At 39.2% G+C, this 22,005-nt stretch overlaps 1 protein-coding gene and 1 pseudogene across 1 annotated transcript; both read right to left on the bottom strand.

The window, feature by feature from the left end:
• Positions 1-1,201: 1,201 nt before the first annotated feature.
• Positions 1,202-2,216, bottom strand: LOC133716153 (putative F-box protein At5g60060). Its single transcript, XM_062142882.1, has 2 exons — positions 1,376-2,216; positions 1,202-1,275 (listed from the first exon to the last, which is right to left on the bottom strand). The coding sequence occupies exons 1-2, from the start codon at positions 2,214-2,216 to the stop codon at positions 1,202-1,204; spliced, it is 915 nt and encodes a 304-aa protein (XP_061998866.1).
• An 11,138-nt stretch (positions 2,217-13,354) lies between these two features.
• LOC133716152 (uncharacterized) lies at positions 13,355-18,782 on the bottom strand (annotated as a pseudogene).
• Positions 18,783-22,005: the final 3,223 nt, after the last annotated feature.

Here is a 22,005-nt window from a genome sequence, read left to right as displayed (position 1 = left end):
ATTGCTTTTTATTTTCTCTTTTTTGATTGATTATTCATAATTTCTAAATTTTTAAAAAAATCATAATAAATAGTGCGGGTGTCTGAAAACCTTCTCGAAAATTCTTACAGACTCGTCACCTCGCATGTTTTATTACCGAGTCCACAAATTGAAGATTTCAAGAAAAATTTAGGAAAATACTCCTGAGCGTTATCTGGTTATCGAGATCGTAAAATAATCATTTAATAATCTTAGCTTAAACTTTCTCTATTTATATATCGAGAAAACTAACAAAATTTCTACGAATTTCCTCATAGTATTTATTTATATACTTTGGATATTACATAATATTGTGGATGAAGTTCGAGTGATGTTTAGAAATTATTCTATGTATTCTTTAGCTCATGTTAACCATTGAGTAAACAATGTGGCTCATACTCTTGCTCATACTGCTCTTCATTCAGATTTCAACGCTCTCTCATTTTTGGTTCTTTTATGCTCCCGACTTTATAAGAAATGCCATCTTAAGTGATATTCATCGCTAATTCAATTACAGTTCTTTTCATCAAAAAAAAAAAAATTGTTATAATTTTTTTGTAGGTTATTTTCTCATATAAAAAGCTGAAAACGTTCTCAACATGTTGCAAGAATTGTACATAAGTACGTGACATTTGCATTTTCTGGTAATTAATTCCAACGGTAAACATTACCATTTCTATACATTATTTTTTATTTGATTGTTTTATTTTTTTATTAGAATTTATTTGATTGTTTTTGAAACTTGAATAGCACCAAGCTAGAGACTTTGAGTAGATTCTCGTCATCGTTCTCATATATTAGAACTAAGTCTATTTTCAATTTCTATACTTCTTATGTTTTCTTTATTGAATTGGTTTGTAATATGTTAATCAACTGAGTTCTTTTGGTGTTCCTAGAATCCGATCTATTCAAGTTTGATTCTAAAATAACAAAACTCTAATTTGATATTGTGTGCCAAGAAAACGTAAAAGAGGTGCAAAATTCAGCGCTGGAGTAGAAGAAAGTTTCATAACAACCTCATAAATGTGGGTAGCAAACTAGAGAGTAGGATTTTAACCCTAGGTTAAGAAAACATAGAACAAAGCATCCCAATATCAAAGGCAGGATTACATGACAAGAGAAGAATGACGGCATGCAGAACCGAAAAAAAAAATGATCGTTATCTGCTCGGACGACCTACTCCTTAGTTGAACCAGACTTTGCCGTTACCCTTCTCATCTGAATAAGGAAGAGACAGGCACCGATGGTGAGGAAAAACTGGTACAATAGGTCAGAGATTCCATTACAAATGAAAAGATGGCACAACCCATATGGTTGGTCGATCAGTCATCTTCAAAAGGGGTATATCATAACGTACGTGTAATGGTTTGACTTTTGACGTCATAAACACCACAATCACAATACCGACGTCCATAATCATTCTCATTATTATCATGGCAAAAGTATATGCTATTCGATTGACATCCTGACAAACTTGAAGTAACCAGAGATATTGAAGTGTTATCACCAAGAAAGAGAGCAACATCACCCAAATCATTTTTCTCCACCCACTCACTCTTGTCAAACTTAAATTCAAAAACTTTGAACCCTATTGTCACGCTTGACCCCCCATGGATATAATACCTTTGAACCATCAATAATTCTTTCTCATTTGAATTCACAATATATTTCTTGTCAAATTTCTTTCCTTCGATGCTTTGTGCTACCAACTTTACGTCTGAATTCGACTGAGCAGTGATATCAAAAGATAAAAGTCTACGCCAATGATCCACAGCATAAAACCTATCTCGAAAGTATGTCACTTCTTCAATTAAGCGCCCTCTATTATCAACACTTTGATCTATATAAGTCCAAGTTGTATCTTTACTTAGCCTGATGAATGCCATTTGCTTAAGCTCTTCATATATAATGACAACGATGCAATCACTTGCATTTAATACTGGGTCTGCTGAAATCATCGCCTTGACACCGTAATTCTCAGATCTTCTAGACCAATGAAGTATCCGGCGGGGACTTAACTTGCAGGTCAAAGGAGGGAGGCGAATGATTGAGTTTCCTTTCCTGGGCTTTCCTTTAAGCCTAAAGAATGGATTTGATAAAATAAAATTATTCTCTAGAGTTATTAACCATCCTTTCGAAAATCCACAACACCGCTTATTGGGCACACTTATTTGCAAATCTAGAATCTTGTTATCCATGACCCTAGATTTGTAAATTGATCGGATTTTGATCCGGACCCGCTCCAGATCCGTGCCTATTAAACGGGTTTGAATCGAAAATTTTGATCCGTTGATCCGTTAATGATCCGAATCCGTTAACTCCATATATGACATGTGGAGTCTAATGGATGTACACAAAATTTAAAGTTCCCATTTTATCTTTTTGCATTTTTGAATCTATACAACATATAGATACTTTAATGGTCATCAATTTAGCTGAAAATTTACAAAGGTGATCTACTCATATAGACATAAGAATTGAACGGTCAAGATCCCTAGAAGTGAGGGATCCTTTTTCTTTTTTTTTTGTCATTTTAAGGGATCGCTTACTAGACCCACTTTTCGATCACATATTGGGACCTTGATCGTTCAATTCTTAGGTCTATATGAATAGATCACCTTTGTAAATTTTCAGCCAAATTGATGACCATTAAGGTATCTATATGTTGTATAGATTCAAAAGTGCAAAAAGATAAAATGGGAACTTTAAATTTTGTGTAAATTCATTAGACTCCACATGTCATATATGGAGTTATCAGCGTTTCAAACTAATTTAGAGCATCTTTAACAATGTTAGTCATTTTTAGTCAAATTTTAGCTAAAGTAGGTAAAATGTCATTTTGGCTAGCCACTTTTAAAATACGTCTCCATCAGATTTCTCTATTTTAGCTAGTTTTGTATTTATATGATTTTTTTAATGAAAAAAATAGTTTACATTTGTTTATAAATTACATACAATAACTTAGAATGATTGTTTTAAATTAACAAAAATAATAGAGAGCTTCATCTTGCTCTCCATATTTATGAGCGAAATAGCTAAAAATTAAAATGGAGAGCTACTTAAGAGTCTGGTACAGCCTCTAAAATGGATAAAAATCTAAACACGCTATCCAAAATAGCTAAAGAGCTAAGATAGAAAGTTTGATAAGCATGCTTTTAGAATACTGAGATGGTTTGGTGGTATTATGTAGAGATTGTTAGCCATGTGGATTTTTTCCAATGATCCCTGCAAAATAAACAAAATGGACAAGGAATGGTATTAGTTTAGTGAATTTAATACTCGCAAAGTATGGAGACCTAAAAACCGAAAAGTGGATATGTAGTTATGTGTATCGAAAAGTGAGTCCCGTAAAAGATCTCTTAAAATGACAAAAAAAAAAAAAAATTCTTAGTGGAAGGGCTATATGTGTGTGTGTATATATATATATATATATATATATATCAGATCCCATCCAGAGCGGAGCTCCGCTTTGAAATTAACGTGTGAAGTTCGATTTGGGTCACTTTTCGGTCGCATATCCACATCTCGACCGTTCAGTTTTTAGGTACTAGTGTATAGATCATCTATGCAAATTTTCAGTCAAATTGATGATCGTTAAGGTATCTAACTCGCTTAAACAAATGGATGGACTGAATCTGTCAACCTGAACCGTACTAGCTTTAAGGCAATTATCAGTGCCTTAACGATCATCATTTTGGCTGAAAATTTGCAGAGACGATCTATACATTAGTACCTAAAAACTGAACGGTCGAGATGTGGACGTGCGACCGAAAAGTGACCCAAAACTCGAACTTCACACATTAATTTTCAAAGCGGAGCTCCGCTCTGGATAGGATCTGATATATATATATATATATATAGGCCCGTTCTAGAGAGGAAATCATTACTTTAAAAATTTGAGGATTTTTACTATTTTACTCTGGTATGAGACCTAATTCAATAATTTCAACCGTTGATCCTTTAAATTTCTATACAAGAATTGTGTTTACAAAAAATCAACCAAATCCATAATCATTTTTGATCAAAAAAAAAAAATCCATAATCATTTGGTTATTCAAAATTGTGTAAACCAATGTAGTCCGTTAGATAAAAATGAAATGAACATTGTGCTAATCAAATGGTTAAACGTTAATTTTCTGATTTGGCTAATTTTTTGTATGATTCATATGTGTGTATGTAACTAGAGAATGAATGGTTTAGAATATTAAATTACATGCTAAAAATAAAAACATCTTGACTTTTCAAGTTTAAGGAGGTACTCTCTTAATCTTCCCTCTCTCTCTCTCTCTCTCTCTCTCTCTCTCTCTCTCTCTCTCTCTCTCTCTCTCTCTCTCTCTCTCTCTCTCTCTCTCTCTCTCTCTCTATATATATATATATATATATATATATATATATATATATATATATATATATATGCGGTTGAGCAACTCAAGCGAACCGCCCTACCTTACTACAACATAGGGACAGAAGGGAGAAGGTTGTGAAGGTGGCCTCGTTATCCACACCTCCGGTCGGATGAATGGAGGACCGACCGACCCGGGTTTTCACGAGCGTTGGCGGGTCCTGGAGTGCCTGTCAAGGGCGCTAGCGCATACCCCGGGGTGATCATCACCACCTAGTGGATGCTTTATCAAAATTGGCGTGAAGTGACAACATCACAAAATCTTTTGGTGGAATCAACCACGCTTTCCCTCCCTCAAAACAATGCTCCTCTCGCTCAAAAATAATGTAGAATGGGACTCTATCTTTATTCTTATCCGATTAATCAATTCTAAAAAAAAAAAGATTTATCAGACTATGATGGAGTGAATGATTTGATCAATGAATATTTATTTCATTTTTCAATTTTGATTTTGAATCGATCACAAGTACCGCCTCGTCCCGGACCATCGCAGGGAAAACTATAACCAAAATCTTTTTTATCTGGCATTAACTTGGAACCACGTGCATCTAAAGCACCTTATACTAAGATCAATGTGCTTCCCATTCCAAGCGCTAGCGGGTAGAAGCTAGTCGCCAGAAGCGAACTTCCGGGCCGGGCCCCTTCGTTTTTATGTGGTATAGTCCCTCGAAACCGTGGAGTTTTCTATATATATATATATATATGAGGTCTGTTCTAGAGAGGACATTCTTACTTTAAGAATTTGAGGATTTTTAATATTTTACACTAGTATATGGTCTAATTCAATGATTTCAACTGTTGAAAATAATCAACCAAATTCATAATCATTTTTGTCATTCAAAATTGTGTAACCAAATGTAGTTTGTTAGAAAAATTAAAACGAACATTGTGCTAATCAAATGGTTCAACGTTTTTCGATTTGGCTAATTTTTTGTATGTAGGATTCATATGTGTGTATGTAACTAGAGAATGAATGATTTAGATTATTAAGCTACATGCTAAAAATAAAAACATCCTCACATTTCAACCTTAAGGAGATCCTCAATATGTATGTATATATGTATCAAGCGAATTGTTGTGGGACTGTGGGTGAGAAGGAACCAATAAGTGAGGGAAAAAATACCTCCAACGGGCGTGCCGCTGGTGTGTATAGTAAGGGAGGCCAAATCATTGTGATTACACATAGTAATGCCTGCCCCCCTGCCCCCCGCCCCCGGACGAGGGCGACAATGAATAGAAATCCGGTTTGAGGAAGGAGGAGATGAGAGACCAAGTGAGTTGCGTTGAGCTTGGTTGGATGCGTATGCATGAAGAATATTATTTGTTGATATAAAGGAAGAGAAGAAGATCAGGAAGACAAAGAAGCTGCCATGAGCCATCACCATGTCTCAGTTAAGTTTATTAGAATGATTTCTCACATAGGATTGCATTCTATTTATATATTCACATACATCGGAGGATAAGTACATAAATAAGGATTTCAAGCAATTAAATCATAGAAAAAGCAATGGTAGCTAGTCTCTATTTCTTTTTCCTATTAGTCAACACAGAAATTACAGATCCATTGCAAAAATGCAAAGTATCCAAGGTAGCAAGTCCTGCGCGCTCTCATTACGTTGAACATATATATCTCTCCAGTCCAAATTAAGCCAATTAAGACCACGTAATTAACGTGCGTACCACTAGATGGACGACCAGCAAGTCCATAACCCAATCCGAACGGCAATACATGTTTCAATATGTTAAACCTATCTCTACTACTATAAATGGAAGCCGAATTTTGGTGTCAAACGGTTCACCAAATTTTAGATTGTCATATATGCCATTTGAATAAAATATATTATATATAAAAATCATCCAAAATGTCATTATGGTAAAATACTAAAATCAAATAAAAGAAAATTAGAAAAGAAAAGAAAACAAAGTAGGTCAAAAACACAATTTCAATCTAAAAATTGCTCAGAGCAGTTTCCTAACTTTTATTCTCTTTAATTGCTGAAATTTGAGACAAAAAAAAAATCCCTGCTATTTTGACGAAGCCAAACCTATGCTTCTATTCCTTAAATCCTTGATGTAACTTTCTATTCCTCTTCAATACGCCGCTCAAAAGCACTAATTGATAGTGACTAGTGAGTTACATAGACAGTAAAATTTTAGTATAACTCAATCATAGTCACTGGCGGATCTACATACTAACTGCTGGGTCAATGGGATAAAAAAACTAGATGTATATATACTTGGTTTTTTTTACAGGTCAATGGGTATTGTGTGATGCCCCGAAAATTCATAATTATTTTCCGGGGATTTTCCGGAATCTAATTTATGGTTATTGGACGGTTTCGTGGCTCGTGGACGGAGCGGAAGTGTTTCGGTTAATTATTAGTCGAAGAATATGGTTTTAGGGGGGTTGTAAGGGTTGAATTTTTATACGTTGAGATTCTCCGAAAACTTCCTTCACGAAAGTCGTAGAGCGCATCGATACGAGTTCGTGGACATACAGAACGCGAGAATCAGAGTTCGTATGAAGAAGTTATGGGCTTCGGAAAAACTTTCCATTTTAGTATAAAAGGACGAAAATTTCTGGAAATTGCAAAAGAGCCCAGATTTCCCAAAAAGGAAACCCGAGCCCAGTTTTCTCCCTCGAACCCGCGCGCAGCCAGCCACTTCGCTGGCGTCGTTCTCGCTCCTCTGGCCACCGTTTGCTTCGATTCAAAAGTGGGTTCTCGTCGCCTCAATCCCCTCTAGAGGTCTGTGGAAGGATTGAGGAGAGATTCGAGCTGTGGAGGGAGATACATCGACTGGAAGAGGCCGCTTCGGGGACGAAATCGCCTTGATCGGAGTTGGCGATTCCGGCCACCATAGCCGGTGGTGCTTGAGGGCTTTTGAAGCCCTGAGGACGTGGATGCTTCCCACAAGGTGGCTTGCATCGATTTCATCTGTGGAGATCGAATTTGAGCGAATTCAAAACTAGGGTTCATTGGATCCGTCGGCTTCTAAGGTAAAATTCGACCGATTGGTTTCTAATTGGACTTTGGTGTAGTTATGAAAGTTTAAATTGGAGTTGAGATGAAGAACTTTGATGTTGGGAGTTTTGTGAAATATTGAGTTTTGGCTGGCGGCGGTGCGCCACTGCCTGTGGCGGCGTTCCGGCGGTGTATGGGCTGTTTCTGGTATTATATGCCTTCTACTCGTCTATACGAGCGTTTTGATATATAATATGCAAATTTTGGAGTTCGAATGGATTTGTTATGATTTTTACCATTTCATACCGGTGGATTTATTCGATCCGTGAGGATCCGATCGTCCGATCGACTTGTGGTTTGGATATATCGATCGTAGATGTATTCCGGAGACTTTGGGAGGTCTCGGATGTGGTTTCGCCTCGATTGGCGTCACTTTGGGAATTTTGGTTCGATTTAGGGTTTCGAACGTTATTCTTTGTGATTCGTTGACTGAATCAGAGCTGTACTTCCTTAGGTACTTGGCGAAGTATTTGGACGGTTATTTTGTGGATTGGCTGCTTTGTTCTATATTGAAGACGCAGCGGGAGTTTCAAGGTGAGTAATCTCACAATGTTCATTTACGAACGGGCTTACCTTATCGTTTTGTTAGTTTTTTAGTTAACTGCAAACTATAGTTGGTATTAGTAGGCATTCCTGAGCGGATGGCTACGTATATATATATTTACGTGAAATATATATGTGTATGTGGATTTGTGTGATAAAACAATAATTATGGGTGTGTTCATTTTATTGTTTTGGGTGTGACTTTTCGTGAAACAATATTTGTGAAAGGGTTGATTTCTATTGTTTTGAAAAATGTTGTGTATTGTGGAACATTTTCGTTCGCGGGTGGTTTATTTAAATGTGGGTCGTGTACCGGGAGTAATTGATAGGGATCAATTACGGGGAATCTTTCATTTTAGATTCGTGTAACATTTTGGGTCCAGTGCGACTCCTTTAATGTTTTGGTATTTATACCATGGATCCAAAGACTTACGAGTTGAGGATCGCGGATCACGAAATGTGATCGTGGGTGGGAAATCGGGAATTCACGCCTTTGGTCGGGTTAGTGGATACGATCAGTTAGAGCTCTAGTCTGTTCGCCGTGCATTGTTTCTTGATTGAAACGCGATTTGAGTGAGTTTATCTCGTGATTTGTGTGGGTTTATCCCGTGATTTGTTTATTGATTTAAACGCGATTTGAGTGAGTTTATCTCGTGATTTGTGTGGGTTTATCCCGTGATTTGTTTATTGATTTAAACGCGATTTGAGTGAGTTTATCTCGTGATTTGTGTGGGTTTATCCCGTGATTTGTTTATTGATTTAAACGCAATTTGAGTGAGTTTATCTCGTGATTTGTGTGGGTTATTCCGTGATTTGTTTATTGATTTAAACGTGATTTGCGTGAGTTTATCTTGTGACTTGTGCGGGCTTTTATCCCGTGATTTTGCGTGAGTTGTTTTGAGTTACTCATACGGGCTTGCAAAAGCTTACCGGGTTTGTTGTGTGGCAACCCGGTGCACCATTCAAACGGTGTAGGGGTTAATCCTGCATGTCAGGGTCATCGTGGCTGAAAACTGAAGTAGCGAGCTAGCAGCTTTACGGTAGGAAGCCAATTTTGTGACTTTGCCGTTATTAAGACTTCCGCTTGTTGTGAGCTCTGAGGAGCATTTACGTTTTATTTTGTTGTTGACAATTTAATTCCTAAGTTTATGTAATATATGACTCTACGGAGCAGTCAATATTGACATAGTGGGTTCAGGGCATCAATACGTGTTTAGTTTAAAGGGAAAAAGTTTCCAAGTATTTGTATTGATGGCTGAACGTTCACGCATGTATAATTATGGGATTATATATATCGATTTTTTATTCATGTTAAAAATCAGGGGCGTGACATATTGTCCAGCTCAAGCCCGTCCTAAACCCACTCCCAACTTCAGTCGTCCAGTTCACTCGACTTCGACTTCGACTAACCCTATTCGATTCTCCAGTTCGTCGCCTCCTCCAGTCCTCCTCCTCTATACTCTGGCAGAGGCGCAAAGTTTGGCTTCTCCACTTCAAGTCTCAAAGATCAAGAAATCAACAATCCCAACTCCAGTCGTCCAGTTCACTCGACTTCGACTAAGGGCGTATTCGATTCTCCAGTTCGTGACTTCGTCGCCTCCTCCAGTCCTCCTCCTCTAAACTCTGGCAGAGCCGCAGAGCTCGGCTTCTCCACTTCAAGTCTCAGAGATCAAGACATCAACATCAAGTCGTATCTACTTCTCTTACTCTCCTTCTTCAATTTGGGGCAATGAATTCAATGTAAGATTTTGTTTAATTGAATCAATCCAATTTAGGGCAATTTATAGGGTTAGGGATTGATGTGAAATTCAATTTCGTAGGTTGTATTGGATTGAAGATTTCATGGATTGAAGAATGAAGGTTGTCTCTTGGTCTGGAAATCTGGTATGCAGCATTTGATCTGATTTCTCTCCGTCTTCTTGGGTCTACAAATTTGCAAGTTATTGTTGAATTGATGTGGGTTTAAATGCAAATCTGAGTTTCTGTTGTGCAATTGTTGTGGGTTTAATTGATTATTTGATTTCAATACTTAAACAGGTCAGTGGGTTTACTTAAAGTATAACGGGATTAAGTGAATGGCAAAGGGATTCTGTTAGTGGGTTTACTTATGAATTGGAACTACGAACTGGAACATAAAGGTACTTTTTTCTTTTCTTTTCATTGTGGCTTATAAAATCGTAGAGTTAGATTTAGTTAGTTTAGGTTCTTGTATTGCATTGCACGTTTATTTTGTTGTTGATTTTGTTTTTTAGTTTTGTATAGATATACATTTGAGGGGTAAGGCTCACTACGTCTCCCCTGACTAGGTGTACATTTTTTTTTAAATTAATAAAATTCTCTCGCACCGTCGAGATTCTCCATAATATATATATATATATATATATATATATATATATATATAAATTTTTTTTGTTTAAGAAATCCAGCCCACCCAAGGTTCCAATCCTGGATCCGCCATTGATCACAGTGTAACTTGCTAGCGCTTAATTATGTGCCACCCTACTACAATTGCGCGCACATACCGACAAGAAATAATTTTAGAATGATCAACCTGTTGAGCACCCATGCTCTCCTTGATTGATCTCTTCAATAATGTTTCCATCCGAGGTCTAGCTTTTGTAAGAAAACCACAAACTAGCTTATTGAGAAAGAAGAGAAATAAACTGGGAACAACACCAGTGTGACCTCATCACAGAAGAAAGTAGCAACTAATTACCAGTTTACCACACCGGGGAATTTATCAATTTGGTAATATAATTGGTAATAAAGCGATGGGTGGGTAACTCCAACAATAGGTAAGTGGCACCCTAAGAAGTGATTGGAATTAATGCACTGACCTGATATGTATGATACATCTTGTGATATAGGTACAACACCGATATAGTCAAATTCCACTAACCTTCTCAAAAGGCTCCACAAGATTAGTGGGGAACTATCATTTATATTACTATTTATTTATTATACTTATCTTAGAGCATCTTTAACAATGCTAGCCACTAAACGTTTAAACTCTAGGTACAGAAGACGAAAAAACCCTATGAGAGCTCTCGCTCTCTCTTTTCTGCGGCGGCCACCCCTAGGGTTGCGCCGTTTGCTTCCTGATGGTGCTCTTGGTGCCTGGCTGCCGAATTCTCTGAATTCGTGGAATCCCTTCATCCAACCTCTTGGTTGTTGCCTCCGAATCTCATTGGTTTGTCAATGGGATTCAATCATAAATGATTGGTGTGGTGCTGCTCACTCTCTGGCTGATCTCAGAAGGAGGATGCGACCACTCAGTAGATTGGTGGATCTAAATCAAATATGGGATCCCGGCTCTTGGTGGTGGTGTCTCGTTGTTGCCCATCGCCCTCGAAGTACTATCGGGTTTTTCAGTCGAGTATTGGACCGGTCGAGGGTCTTGAATCGATCTCGGCAGCAATTGTCAATTCTTTTCTCAGATCGATTTCCATGTCCTGCGACGAGTGGGCCCTTCGCTGGGCGCTTGCTTGGCGGCGTAACAGATTGGTTTGCTGTGGGATGTGGGCGACGGGTTCGTCGACACCATCTCGATTGCGGTGGCTGAATGGGGTGAACTTAAGGCAGGCGGCTGATCTATTCCCTCGATGTGGCCAAGATGGTGGTGGTGGCGGATTATTGCATGTGTGGGTACCCAGAAAGTTAGGTGCTCATATGGCGGAGCGACAAGCTGTCTCAGGACGGGACGGTGGTGCTACTACTCGGATCGATGATGCTTGGGTGCTCATTTGCCTGGGTGGCCTGAGTATTTCCAAATAGGCCGACCCCTATTTGGTGCCCAGTTGCCTGGGTGCGCAGAACACCGCTACTTGGGCTTGGGCTCTCTTGGCTGCATCAGTTTCAATTTTGACCTCAGGCCGGAATTGGATCCGCATTTGGGACCCAGGTCGTATCCTAATTTGGATCTTGGATCCGAAACAGCTGCTCATATTGTTCTGGTATTGGTTCTGGTTCTTAAGAGTTCGTCTGCCTAAATCTGAGTTCGGTTGCTTTCGATCTTTTGGTGAGCGAACCGCCTCTCCTAGGTGGTCATATCATCAGTTACAGTTACGGTTACTCTTCTATTTACACTGCTTCAGTGACATATGCAGTGCAGAGATGCCTTACGGCATCAAGTCACATGGTTACCTGGTTCCCTTTTATTCTCGATGCGATTGTGTATCTAATTATGCTTTATTGTTTTTTCTTCATAGTTTGTCGTCTTTCTTTCAAAAAAAAAAAAAAAAAACAATGCTAGCCATTTTTGAGTCAAATTTTAGCTAAAGTAGCTAAAAAGTCATTTTAGCTAGCCACTTTAGAATTACGTCTGCATCAATGCTCTCTATTTTAGCTAGTTTTGAATTTATATTATTTTTTAAATAAATATTAAATAGTTTAAATGTATTTATAAATTACATAAAATAACTTAAAATGAATGTTTTAAATTATAGAGAGCCTCATCCCGCTCTCTATATTTAGGATCGAGATAGCTAAAAGTTATAATAGAGAGCCACTTAGGAGTCTGGTGCAGCTGCTAAATAGATAAAAAGCTAATCATGCTCTCCAAAATAGCTAAGGAGCCACAATAGAGAGTCTGCTAAAGATGCTCTTAGGTTAGATTTCTCATTTTCACTAGTATTATGTAATTTTACTATTTATGTAAATTATAAAATACGTGGTAGCTAGTAAAAAATTGGCCGGGATTAATTGTGGGACCAATGATATATATGACTATTTTTAGGGGAGCTGAAATTTGCACTCCTACTTTTACATTCTGCACTCCTCTTGTACTGTTTTTACCAAATCACCCTTCTACTTATTTGTCTCATCCTCTCTCTTCCACGACCTAATACGAAAAGTAAAACTAAAACTCTCTCTCTCTGATCCAAATCTCAGACTCATCGTAGTTCTCGCTGATTGGCGCGTCTTTTGCAGGCGGAGCAGCCGAGCCAGACCAGATCGCTACCGGTGTCGGCGACGAGGATGAGTGTCGAGGTGGAGGTCGACGAAGTACTGGCCGGAGCCGGTGGAGCGCTGAAGACGACATGGGAGGTGGCGGCGGTTGTGGAGGAGAGAGAGGTTGTGGGTGTCGAAAGAGAGAGCTCGAGAGGGTGTAGGGAAGGGGTCTCAATTATATAAGCCCAGTCAGTGTTTGATTATGTGTTTGTCCATCTGGTTTCAATCTGATATGAAGATATAATCTCCAATTTCAATTGTACTGTAAACAAATCACTAAATCAATATATTGGTTTATACAATCTTATTTGACCACTTCCCTTAGCCAGGTTCACCAAAGATAATGGAAGAAGGGAACATACAGAGATAGAGGATCAAATCGTACATAGAGAGAGGGAGACTGGGATATCCATCATCCTTATCTTAATGTTGTGTCACAACTCTCTATGAATCTCTTGCGAACTCCCTCAATCATAGCTTCCCTTGATCGACCATTAACACTCTGCCCATAATTAAGTAGGGCTGGCAAATTGGGCCGAAGCAACCGAACCAGCCGGAATTCGAACCGGCCCGAACCAATTTGGGCCGAAAACTCGGCCTGCCGACTTTCGGCTCGGCTGAGCCGTACCGATGGCTCGTATTCGGCTCGGCTACGGTATGAGATTTTGCATACCGTAGGTATACCGTACCGACCGTATACACGTATACATACCGAATTATATACAAAATATATATAACTTGGTAAAAGGTGAGCTTCGAACCCCTCCCGACCACTTGAGCAGAAGCTGCTTTTAATATATTATGTACATACTGTCTATTTATAGTTTCTTAAATGATAGATTAAACAAAACAAAGCTCCTTTCCTTATTTCTCTCTCTCTCTCTCCAGTCTCTTCTATCTTCTCCTTCGACGTTCTTCGTTCTTCTTCTTCTTCTTCACAGACCTGTGGCTTTGCTCAAGTTATGCTTCATCTTCTCAATTTTTTTTTCTTTCCTCCACAATCCCCATCAAATCAACATCAGATCATCATCAGATCATCCTCATCTAATTAGCAATTACCATATCTTCCATTATCAAATCAACATCATCTGATCATCCTCATCTCCAACATCATGAATCTCCGGTGGAGGAGGAAGAAAAAAAGTCTCAAAATCATCAGATTTCAGACATGAATCTCCGGCTGCAAATCCACTCAAAACCGAACTATGCCAACCGAAATCTCGGCTTGCCGACAATCGGTATACCGACTATGTCGGATCGGCGGCGGTTTGAAAATCTTGATACCGACAGAGGTCGGTTCGGCAGTGGTTTGGGGAAAAATGGATCGGTTTAGTACCGAATCCAGCCCTATAATTAAGTACAGGATTTGATTGACAGAGAACTAATGCCATACCTTCAGGTGTGCATGCACCTCTCACCAAAGCTGCGCAACCCAACGTGATTGGCTTTGACAGCACCACTGTTGTACACTAAAAGAGTGGGAATATTACGATCCGGGTAGTTAGGAATGCAGTCTGTTTATATTATTTTCACAAATTTGGTTGCTGGGTACTTAGTTGCCAAATCTTCCAGACGCTGCATCAACAATCCACACTCTGCAATTCCTTCTTTGTAGAGAATCACCACCACCCAAACGTCAGGTGGAGCTTGAGAAACCTCACGCACAAAATCTGATCCCGGAATCGGAACCACTGATCCAAACCTTGCAACCTTCGCTGCTTCTCTCAATTCAGACAGCATCTTCCTCCTGTATTCCTCGAGGAAGCGATCGTCGTCGAGATCGGGATCGTCTTTGAGATCTTCAAGGTCCTGCTCGGTCTTGTCAATCCAAGACTTGTCTTTAGGAAGAGAGTGTCACGCCCCTGATTTTTACACAAATAAAAATCGATATATAATCCTATAATTATACATGCGCGATCGTTCAGTCATCAATATAAAATACCTGGAACATCTTTTCCTTAAATCGAGTACATACTGATGCCCTGAAACCTCCAAGTTAATATACACTCGCTCCACAGAGTTATATATTACACAAACTTACGAATTAAGTTATCATCACAAAATAAAACGTAAATGCTCCTTAGAGCTTACTACATAGCGGAAGTCATACACTGGCAAAGCCAACAAAATTTGCTTCCTACCCGTCCTGCTGCCAACAAGCTACCTCAGCTTCAGCCACGATTTCCCTGACCTGCAGGATTAACCCCTACATCGTTTGAATGGTGCACAGGGTTGCCACACAACAAACCCGGTAAGCTTTTGCAAGCCCGTATGAGTAACTCATGAACATCAATCAACAACTCACACGAATCAGCATAAGGAAAACATGCAACCATGATTTCTTCTAACATTCCATATCCTTTCCACCAAAAGGACAACATAAATCACCGCTGTGAAATTGCACTATTTGCTAACTTAACCATCAAGAAGCAATTCAAGTCTCATCTAGACAATTAAAGAAGAATACTCGAGGAACTCTCCTTTAAACTACACTCTTATGAGTCTCCAGCAACCTCGACCGTTACCCCCATAAGCTATAATGGCAGACAAACTAGCGCTCTAGCTGATCGTACCCACTTACCCGGCCAACTGCGTGATTCCCTTTTTCATGCCTTGGTCACTATCTGCGACCTGTCACCATCTGTGACCTATGATCATTCAGACCCCGTCAGGTCTCGGAATCAACCTTTGGTCACCATCTGCGACCTGTCACCATATGTGACTCTTGATCTTCAGACCCCATTTGGTCTCAGATCAACCATTGGTCACCATCTGCAACCTGTCACCATCTGTGACTCTTGGTTGTCAGGCCCCGTCTAGTCCTAAGTCAAACGTTAAATAAGTCACACCTGACCTAAAAACGTTACAACCATCTAGTTCGGCTTTCCCCATCCCTGCTCACCATCGGTGACCCTTGGTACAAGGATCAATACATTTAAAATGAGTCACGCTTGACTCAAAAATGTAACATCAAATTCAATACTTTTCAAACAATAAAAAACATCTTTTTCCACAATATTGTTTCAATGAAAAGTCGCATTCAACAATAATATGAACATCATCATGCATATTATTCACCACACATCATCCACAAGAATATATATATTTCCCGTAAATATATATATACGTAGTCATTCGCTCAGGAATGCTTACTAATACCAACTATGGTTTGCAGTTAATTAATTAACGCAAAAACGATAATGGTAATTCCGTTCATAATGAACCTTGTGAGATTACTCACCACGAACTCCCTCTGCGTCTTCAACAAAGAACAAAGAAGCCAATCCGCCAAACAACCGTCCAAAATACTTCGTCAAGTACCTAATTACATACGGTTTCCACTTAGTAACGATTCACATTTGATTTAAGTCCGAAACCCCTGTTTTGAATAAAAATCCCCAAAGTGGCGCCAATCGAGGCAAAACCACATCTGAGACCTCCCAAAGTCTCCGGAATACGTCCACGATCGATATGACCAAACCTCAAGTCGATCGGACGCTCAAATCCTCACGAATCGAATAAATCGATCGGTATGAAACCGTAAAAATCACAACAAATCCATACGAACTCCAAAATTTGCATATTATATATCGAAACGCTCGTATCAACGAGTAGAACATATATAATACCAAAAACAGTTCCTTAAATGGCCGGAACGCCGCCACAGGCGGTGGCGCACCTCCGCCGGCCAAAACTCAATATTTCCCAAAACTCAAAACATAAAAAAGCTTCATCTAAGCATGCTTGTGAATTTTCATAACTAGCTCGAAGTCAGAAAACAAGTATAAAGGATCGAAAACTACCTCAAAAGCTTTGAATTTTTGCTCAAACTGAGTTGAACTGATTTCCACGTAAATCGATCCAAACAAACACCATAGATCGACTCAGACGACCCCCACGAAGCCAAGGAAGGAAACTTGAAGCCGTGCCGTCGCCGGAGCTGCATTTTCCGGTCGGGTCGAATAACCTCACTCTGCACCGCCTTGCTGCGCCTCACACGGTGGATATCGCTGCTAGAGGACACCACAGGGAGGAGCACACGGAGGAGGCGATCTGATCTGGAGACTTTCACCGCCGGAGACCGCTACAGTTCGCAGGAAAAGTCGGGTCGGGTCGGGTCAGACGGAAAACTTTGATACCGAAGGTATCAGTCAAGAGAGAAGAGAGAGAGAGAAGTGGATTTCCGGAAAAGGAAATAGAAAATTATGAAAGAAAAATCTGATTTTTCCTATTTATACTAAAATGGAAACTTCTTCCAATAGTCATAACTTTATCATACGAACTCCGATTGACGCGTTCCGCATGTCCACGAACTCGTATCGACACGATCTACGACTTTCGTGAAGGAAGTTTTTTGAGAATCCCAACGTATAAAAAGTCAAACTTCACACGACCTCCTAAATTGTGAAATTCGAATAATTACACGCATGAAAACCATTCCCATTCACATACAACCTACGAATAAAGCACAATACCAAATATTCGTACAACTGGTCCATTATTAATTACCAAAATTAAATAACGAAAATCCAGGTCATCACAGAGAGGCTTCGTCCTCGGCCCGAGTGAAGGGAGGAGGCTTAAACGTCGGTTTCTTCTGTGGAAGATTGCCGAGCTTTGCCTGAATATCGTCCCACTACGTGGAGGCTCCGTCCAAATCCTTGTAGATATAGTGATAGTCCCCCACTCTCTCTCTCTCTCTCTCCAAATACAACAGAGATCTTCGAAAGGCTTTGTCTGACTGGGAGAGCAATATTAGTTTGCTTTCGATAGAGGGATTAAGGGTAATTTGGGAATGCAAATAAAAGTTAGAGAAGAAATATTATAAAAAATTCAAAAGGGAGTGCATAATGTAAAAAGGGGAGTGCAAATTTCACTCCCCATTTTTAGTTGTTACAATACCCAATAGGCTACCAACTTTTTTTTTTTTTCCATCATAAAGCCACTTGAGCAAAAATAGACTTAAACTTTAGATATCAAAATTCAACAAATTTATGAATTCCTCGCTCTCTCTCTCTCTCTCTCGAATTTGAATCTCAACTCTTCTCTCTCTCAGCGTCGTCGCCAAACATCTTCTCCAATGCACCGGTGTTCAAGTTCTCATTGACGGCATAGTCCGACACCTAGTGTGAAACGCTAGAATGCTGGAGTGACTGCTTAAGACGATGTCGAAGTGTAACACGAGGACTGTGTCTCAACACCTGACCACCACAACAATGATGCACATCAGAAAGAAGTAGAGACTGAGTTCGTGAACGTGAACTAGACTTTGAACAGGAACCGGTTGAGAAGGGAATTGACCTTTTTGAACTTGAAGACGGTGTGGTTGGTGAAAAGAGAAAATCTACTCTCACCAACACTAAAAACTACTCTCACCAACACCAAAAACTACTCTCAGTAACTTCGGATGCTCACCTGCTTCTTCTTATTTATCTTCTTCGGATGCTACATAACAGTCGCAAGCCTACTCCAACCCTTTGCTTTCAGCTGGTAGTAATGGCTTCGCACGCTTGAAGCCGCGCTGGAACTTGACAATAGTCTAAGGAAAACCTAAGCAGTGAAAAGAATGCTCCTCATCTTGACAATAGTATGTGCAAAAACAAAAATCCCCTGAAATTACTAGAATATAAGTACAATACGAGTAAAATCTAACTTCTGAAATGGTCCTCTCTTGACTATGTCTAGCTATACACTTCGTTATCATTTTTTTTGTACATTATCTAGGAATTGTTGTATACATACCTCCACTTTTTCATAACCACTAGAGAACCGTAGACTCCCCAAAATCCTAAGATAAAGCCAAGTGCAACAAAAACATAAAACCATGAAATTTTATGCTCCTTCATGTCTGCAACTTGATTGTTATTATCATTTGCATTAGTGCCCTTATTTTTTTGACAATCATTTAAAAGTAGGGCAGCACAAAGTTTTGAATTCCCCTCACATGCAAATGCATTGAAACTTTGGAGTTGAGGGCTTGATAGTATTAGCCAGGGGAGGATCTACCTACAGGGCTGGGTAGACTGAAGCCCAACCCAAATTTGCAAATATAAAAGTTTAGTATATGTAAGCTATACAAATTTGGGTCCTGCGTAGTTGACTAAGGGACATTTTTTTTTTTTTGAATAGAAGAGGTCATCCATTATGCAACTCAACAAGTAGTACAAAAACGATCCCCCTATGGGGGTGACAGAAATAACTGTTCCGTAGAAACTACTACAAAGCCAAACCTAACTAAAAGAGCAAACCAAACTATTAATCTCCTAGTACACCCACCTTCTAGGATTAAGCCCAAACAAAGAAAAGTAGAGCCCTGAGGAATAAAAATAACGCCCCAACGAATCGGAGCCCAACAGGGTCTCTCTTTACTTTGCGATGTTTTCTACTCATGTAGACATAAAAGAAACTAAAGCCTCATAAAAAATAAGAAAGCCCACTTTTAAAATAAAAATAAAAAATAAAAAACTTGGACCCAATTGTGCCCACATTGGGCCCAACATCTTGTTTGGAGCCCAAACACTTAGCCTACTTGAAGCCTTAGCATTTGAGCCGCCGCACACTCAAGCCTTAGGATCAGCACCACCACAGATGGCTCTTTCACCGCTTGAACAGCAACCACCATTGCCGGACCTGCCACTACTGCTACTGCACATGCTGCTGCCAGCGTTCAAGCTACCAGCACCCTCCATATCAAGAGAGTACATATTTGATACCATCCCCACAGTAATGCCCGCCGCCATCAAATCCACCCAAGAGTCGGACACACCCAATCTGGTCCCATCGCCCATGATCACGATCAAGAACCATGCACATGGAGCACTCAGATCTCCGGGCTCCTTCATCCACTCTGCAATTCGAGCAACCGAGACCCCATCTCGACCAAAAACATCTCGGGTTATCACCGAGCATACCACACGATCAACGCCGCCAACCCCGGTTGCAATACCCACATCCGCAACAGAAGTATCACCAAAATCCAACACCATCACAAAACCATATCTACCCAAAGCAAAAAGAAAGAGAATAAGCAGCCTAGAGGCCGCCATGGCCACCATTGACAAGCAATAGGGAGATACGAGAAGCTGCCGCAAGAGGTAGTTTCTCAAACCGTAGCATAGCGCTAGGTCATTGGTCATAACAGGAGAATTTAACTCTTAACTGTTTATTGTAGTTGCAATGTTTTACTGCTGTGAATTTTATATGGCCAGATTATATGCCTCATAGGGACACTTCTTTTAGTTCGATCTTCCTCTTAGGGTTCCTTTTTCCGTTTACTTCTTCCACTGATTTTTCTTTTTCTTTTTTAGTTACATTCCACTCATATTTCTTTTACGCTTCTTCCTTTTTTTTCTTTTTTTTTTGGTTTACCTCTTCCTATTTTCTTCCACTCATACAGTACTTTCTTTTCTTTGGTCACATTCCACTTATATTTCTTTTACTTATTACTTTTTTTTCCCCACTGATACCATATTTTCTTTTTTTTGGTTACATTCCACTCATATTTCTTCTACACTTCTTCCTATTTTCTTCCACTCATACCATACTTTCTTTTTTTGGTCACATTCCACTTATATTTCTCTTATTACTTTTTTTTTCCCACTCATACCATACTTTCTTTTTTTGGTTACATTCCACTCGTATTTCTTCTGCTTCTTTCACTCATATTTCATTTACATTTTTTCCTATTTTCTTCCACTCATACTATCACGCCCCGATTTTTATACAACATTAAAAATCAATATATAATCTCATAATTATACATGCGTGATGGTTCAGCCATCAATACAAAATACGTGGAAAACTTTTTCCTTTTAAACCAAGTGCATACCGATGCCCTGAACCCACTATGTCAATATATACTCGCTCCACAGAGTTATATATTACACAAGTTTACGAATTAAATTGCCACAACAAAATAATAAGTAAACGCTCCTTAGAGCTTACTACAAAGTGGAAGTCTTAACAACGGTAAAGTTACAAAATTGGCTTCCTACCGTAAAGCTGTCAATCCAACGTCTCAGCTTCAGCCACGATTTCCTTGACCTGCAGGATTAACCCCTACACCATTGAATAGTGTACCGGGTTGCCACACAACAAACCTGGTAAGCTTACGAAAGCTTGTATGAGTAAACTCAAAAACCACAAAGCAGAAACACCTTCTTAAGTCACTTCAACTTAAACAACAATAACCACAGCTCACAACTACAACCCTCAATTTCATAACCTTCCATATCATGCTTAAGTAAGTCAAATCGTGACTAAAATCACATGCTCAGATTCTCAACCTAGCTTCCAATTACACAAATTCCAGTCAAACAAAACCTCCTCAAGTAATGTTTGGAACCATTTTATCGCACTATGGCGAATTACAAAATCACACTCCTTTCCTCCCCACCGGAAGCCTTTGTCATCAACGCGACATCAAAGGTGAAAAACAATGAAATCACCTTCCTATCCTCCCCACAGGGAACACTCGTCACCACTATGGCCCCTCAAATCATTCAAACCTTCAATTGTAAAACCAAGAAGAAAGCAAGGCAATCACAAATCAAACAAGGTAAATTAATTCATAGTAACCCCTGCGTATAGTTTTAGTTCAGGAGGTTACATTAAAACAACAATTCAAATCATAGAAATCATCACACTGATCATCACACAGATTTCACCCATCATCACTCATATATTCCCACATTCTTCACATAGAAATCATCACAAAGATCATCTCACTGATTTTACCGATCATTACACAGATATTCCTACACAAGCTTTACACAACAATCATCATAAGGATTCATCACACTGATTTCACCGATCATTACATAGATATTCCTACACAAGTTACCCTATCTTAAATCACAATTCAAGATAGTCCTACTAGACCCATGGTATCTCAACAAATAAAATTCTATTATCACAACTCAATACACAATTTCACTATTTCCAAACGATAATAAACTCAATACGTCATATGCTGCCCATATCACAACAATTGCACCAATACATATATATTTCACGTAAATATATATATATATATATACACACACACACACACGTAGTCATCCACTCAGA

The sequence above is a fragment of the Rosa rugosa genome, chromosome 6, assembly GCF_958449725.1.
Source record: "Rosa rugosa chromosome 6, drRosRugo1.1, whole genome shotgun sequence".
Lineage (NCBI taxonomy): Eukaryota > Viridiplantae > Streptophyta > Magnoliopsida > Rosales > Rosaceae > Rosa > Rosa rugosa.
This window is presented reverse-complemented; position numbering and strand designations above follow the sequence as displayed.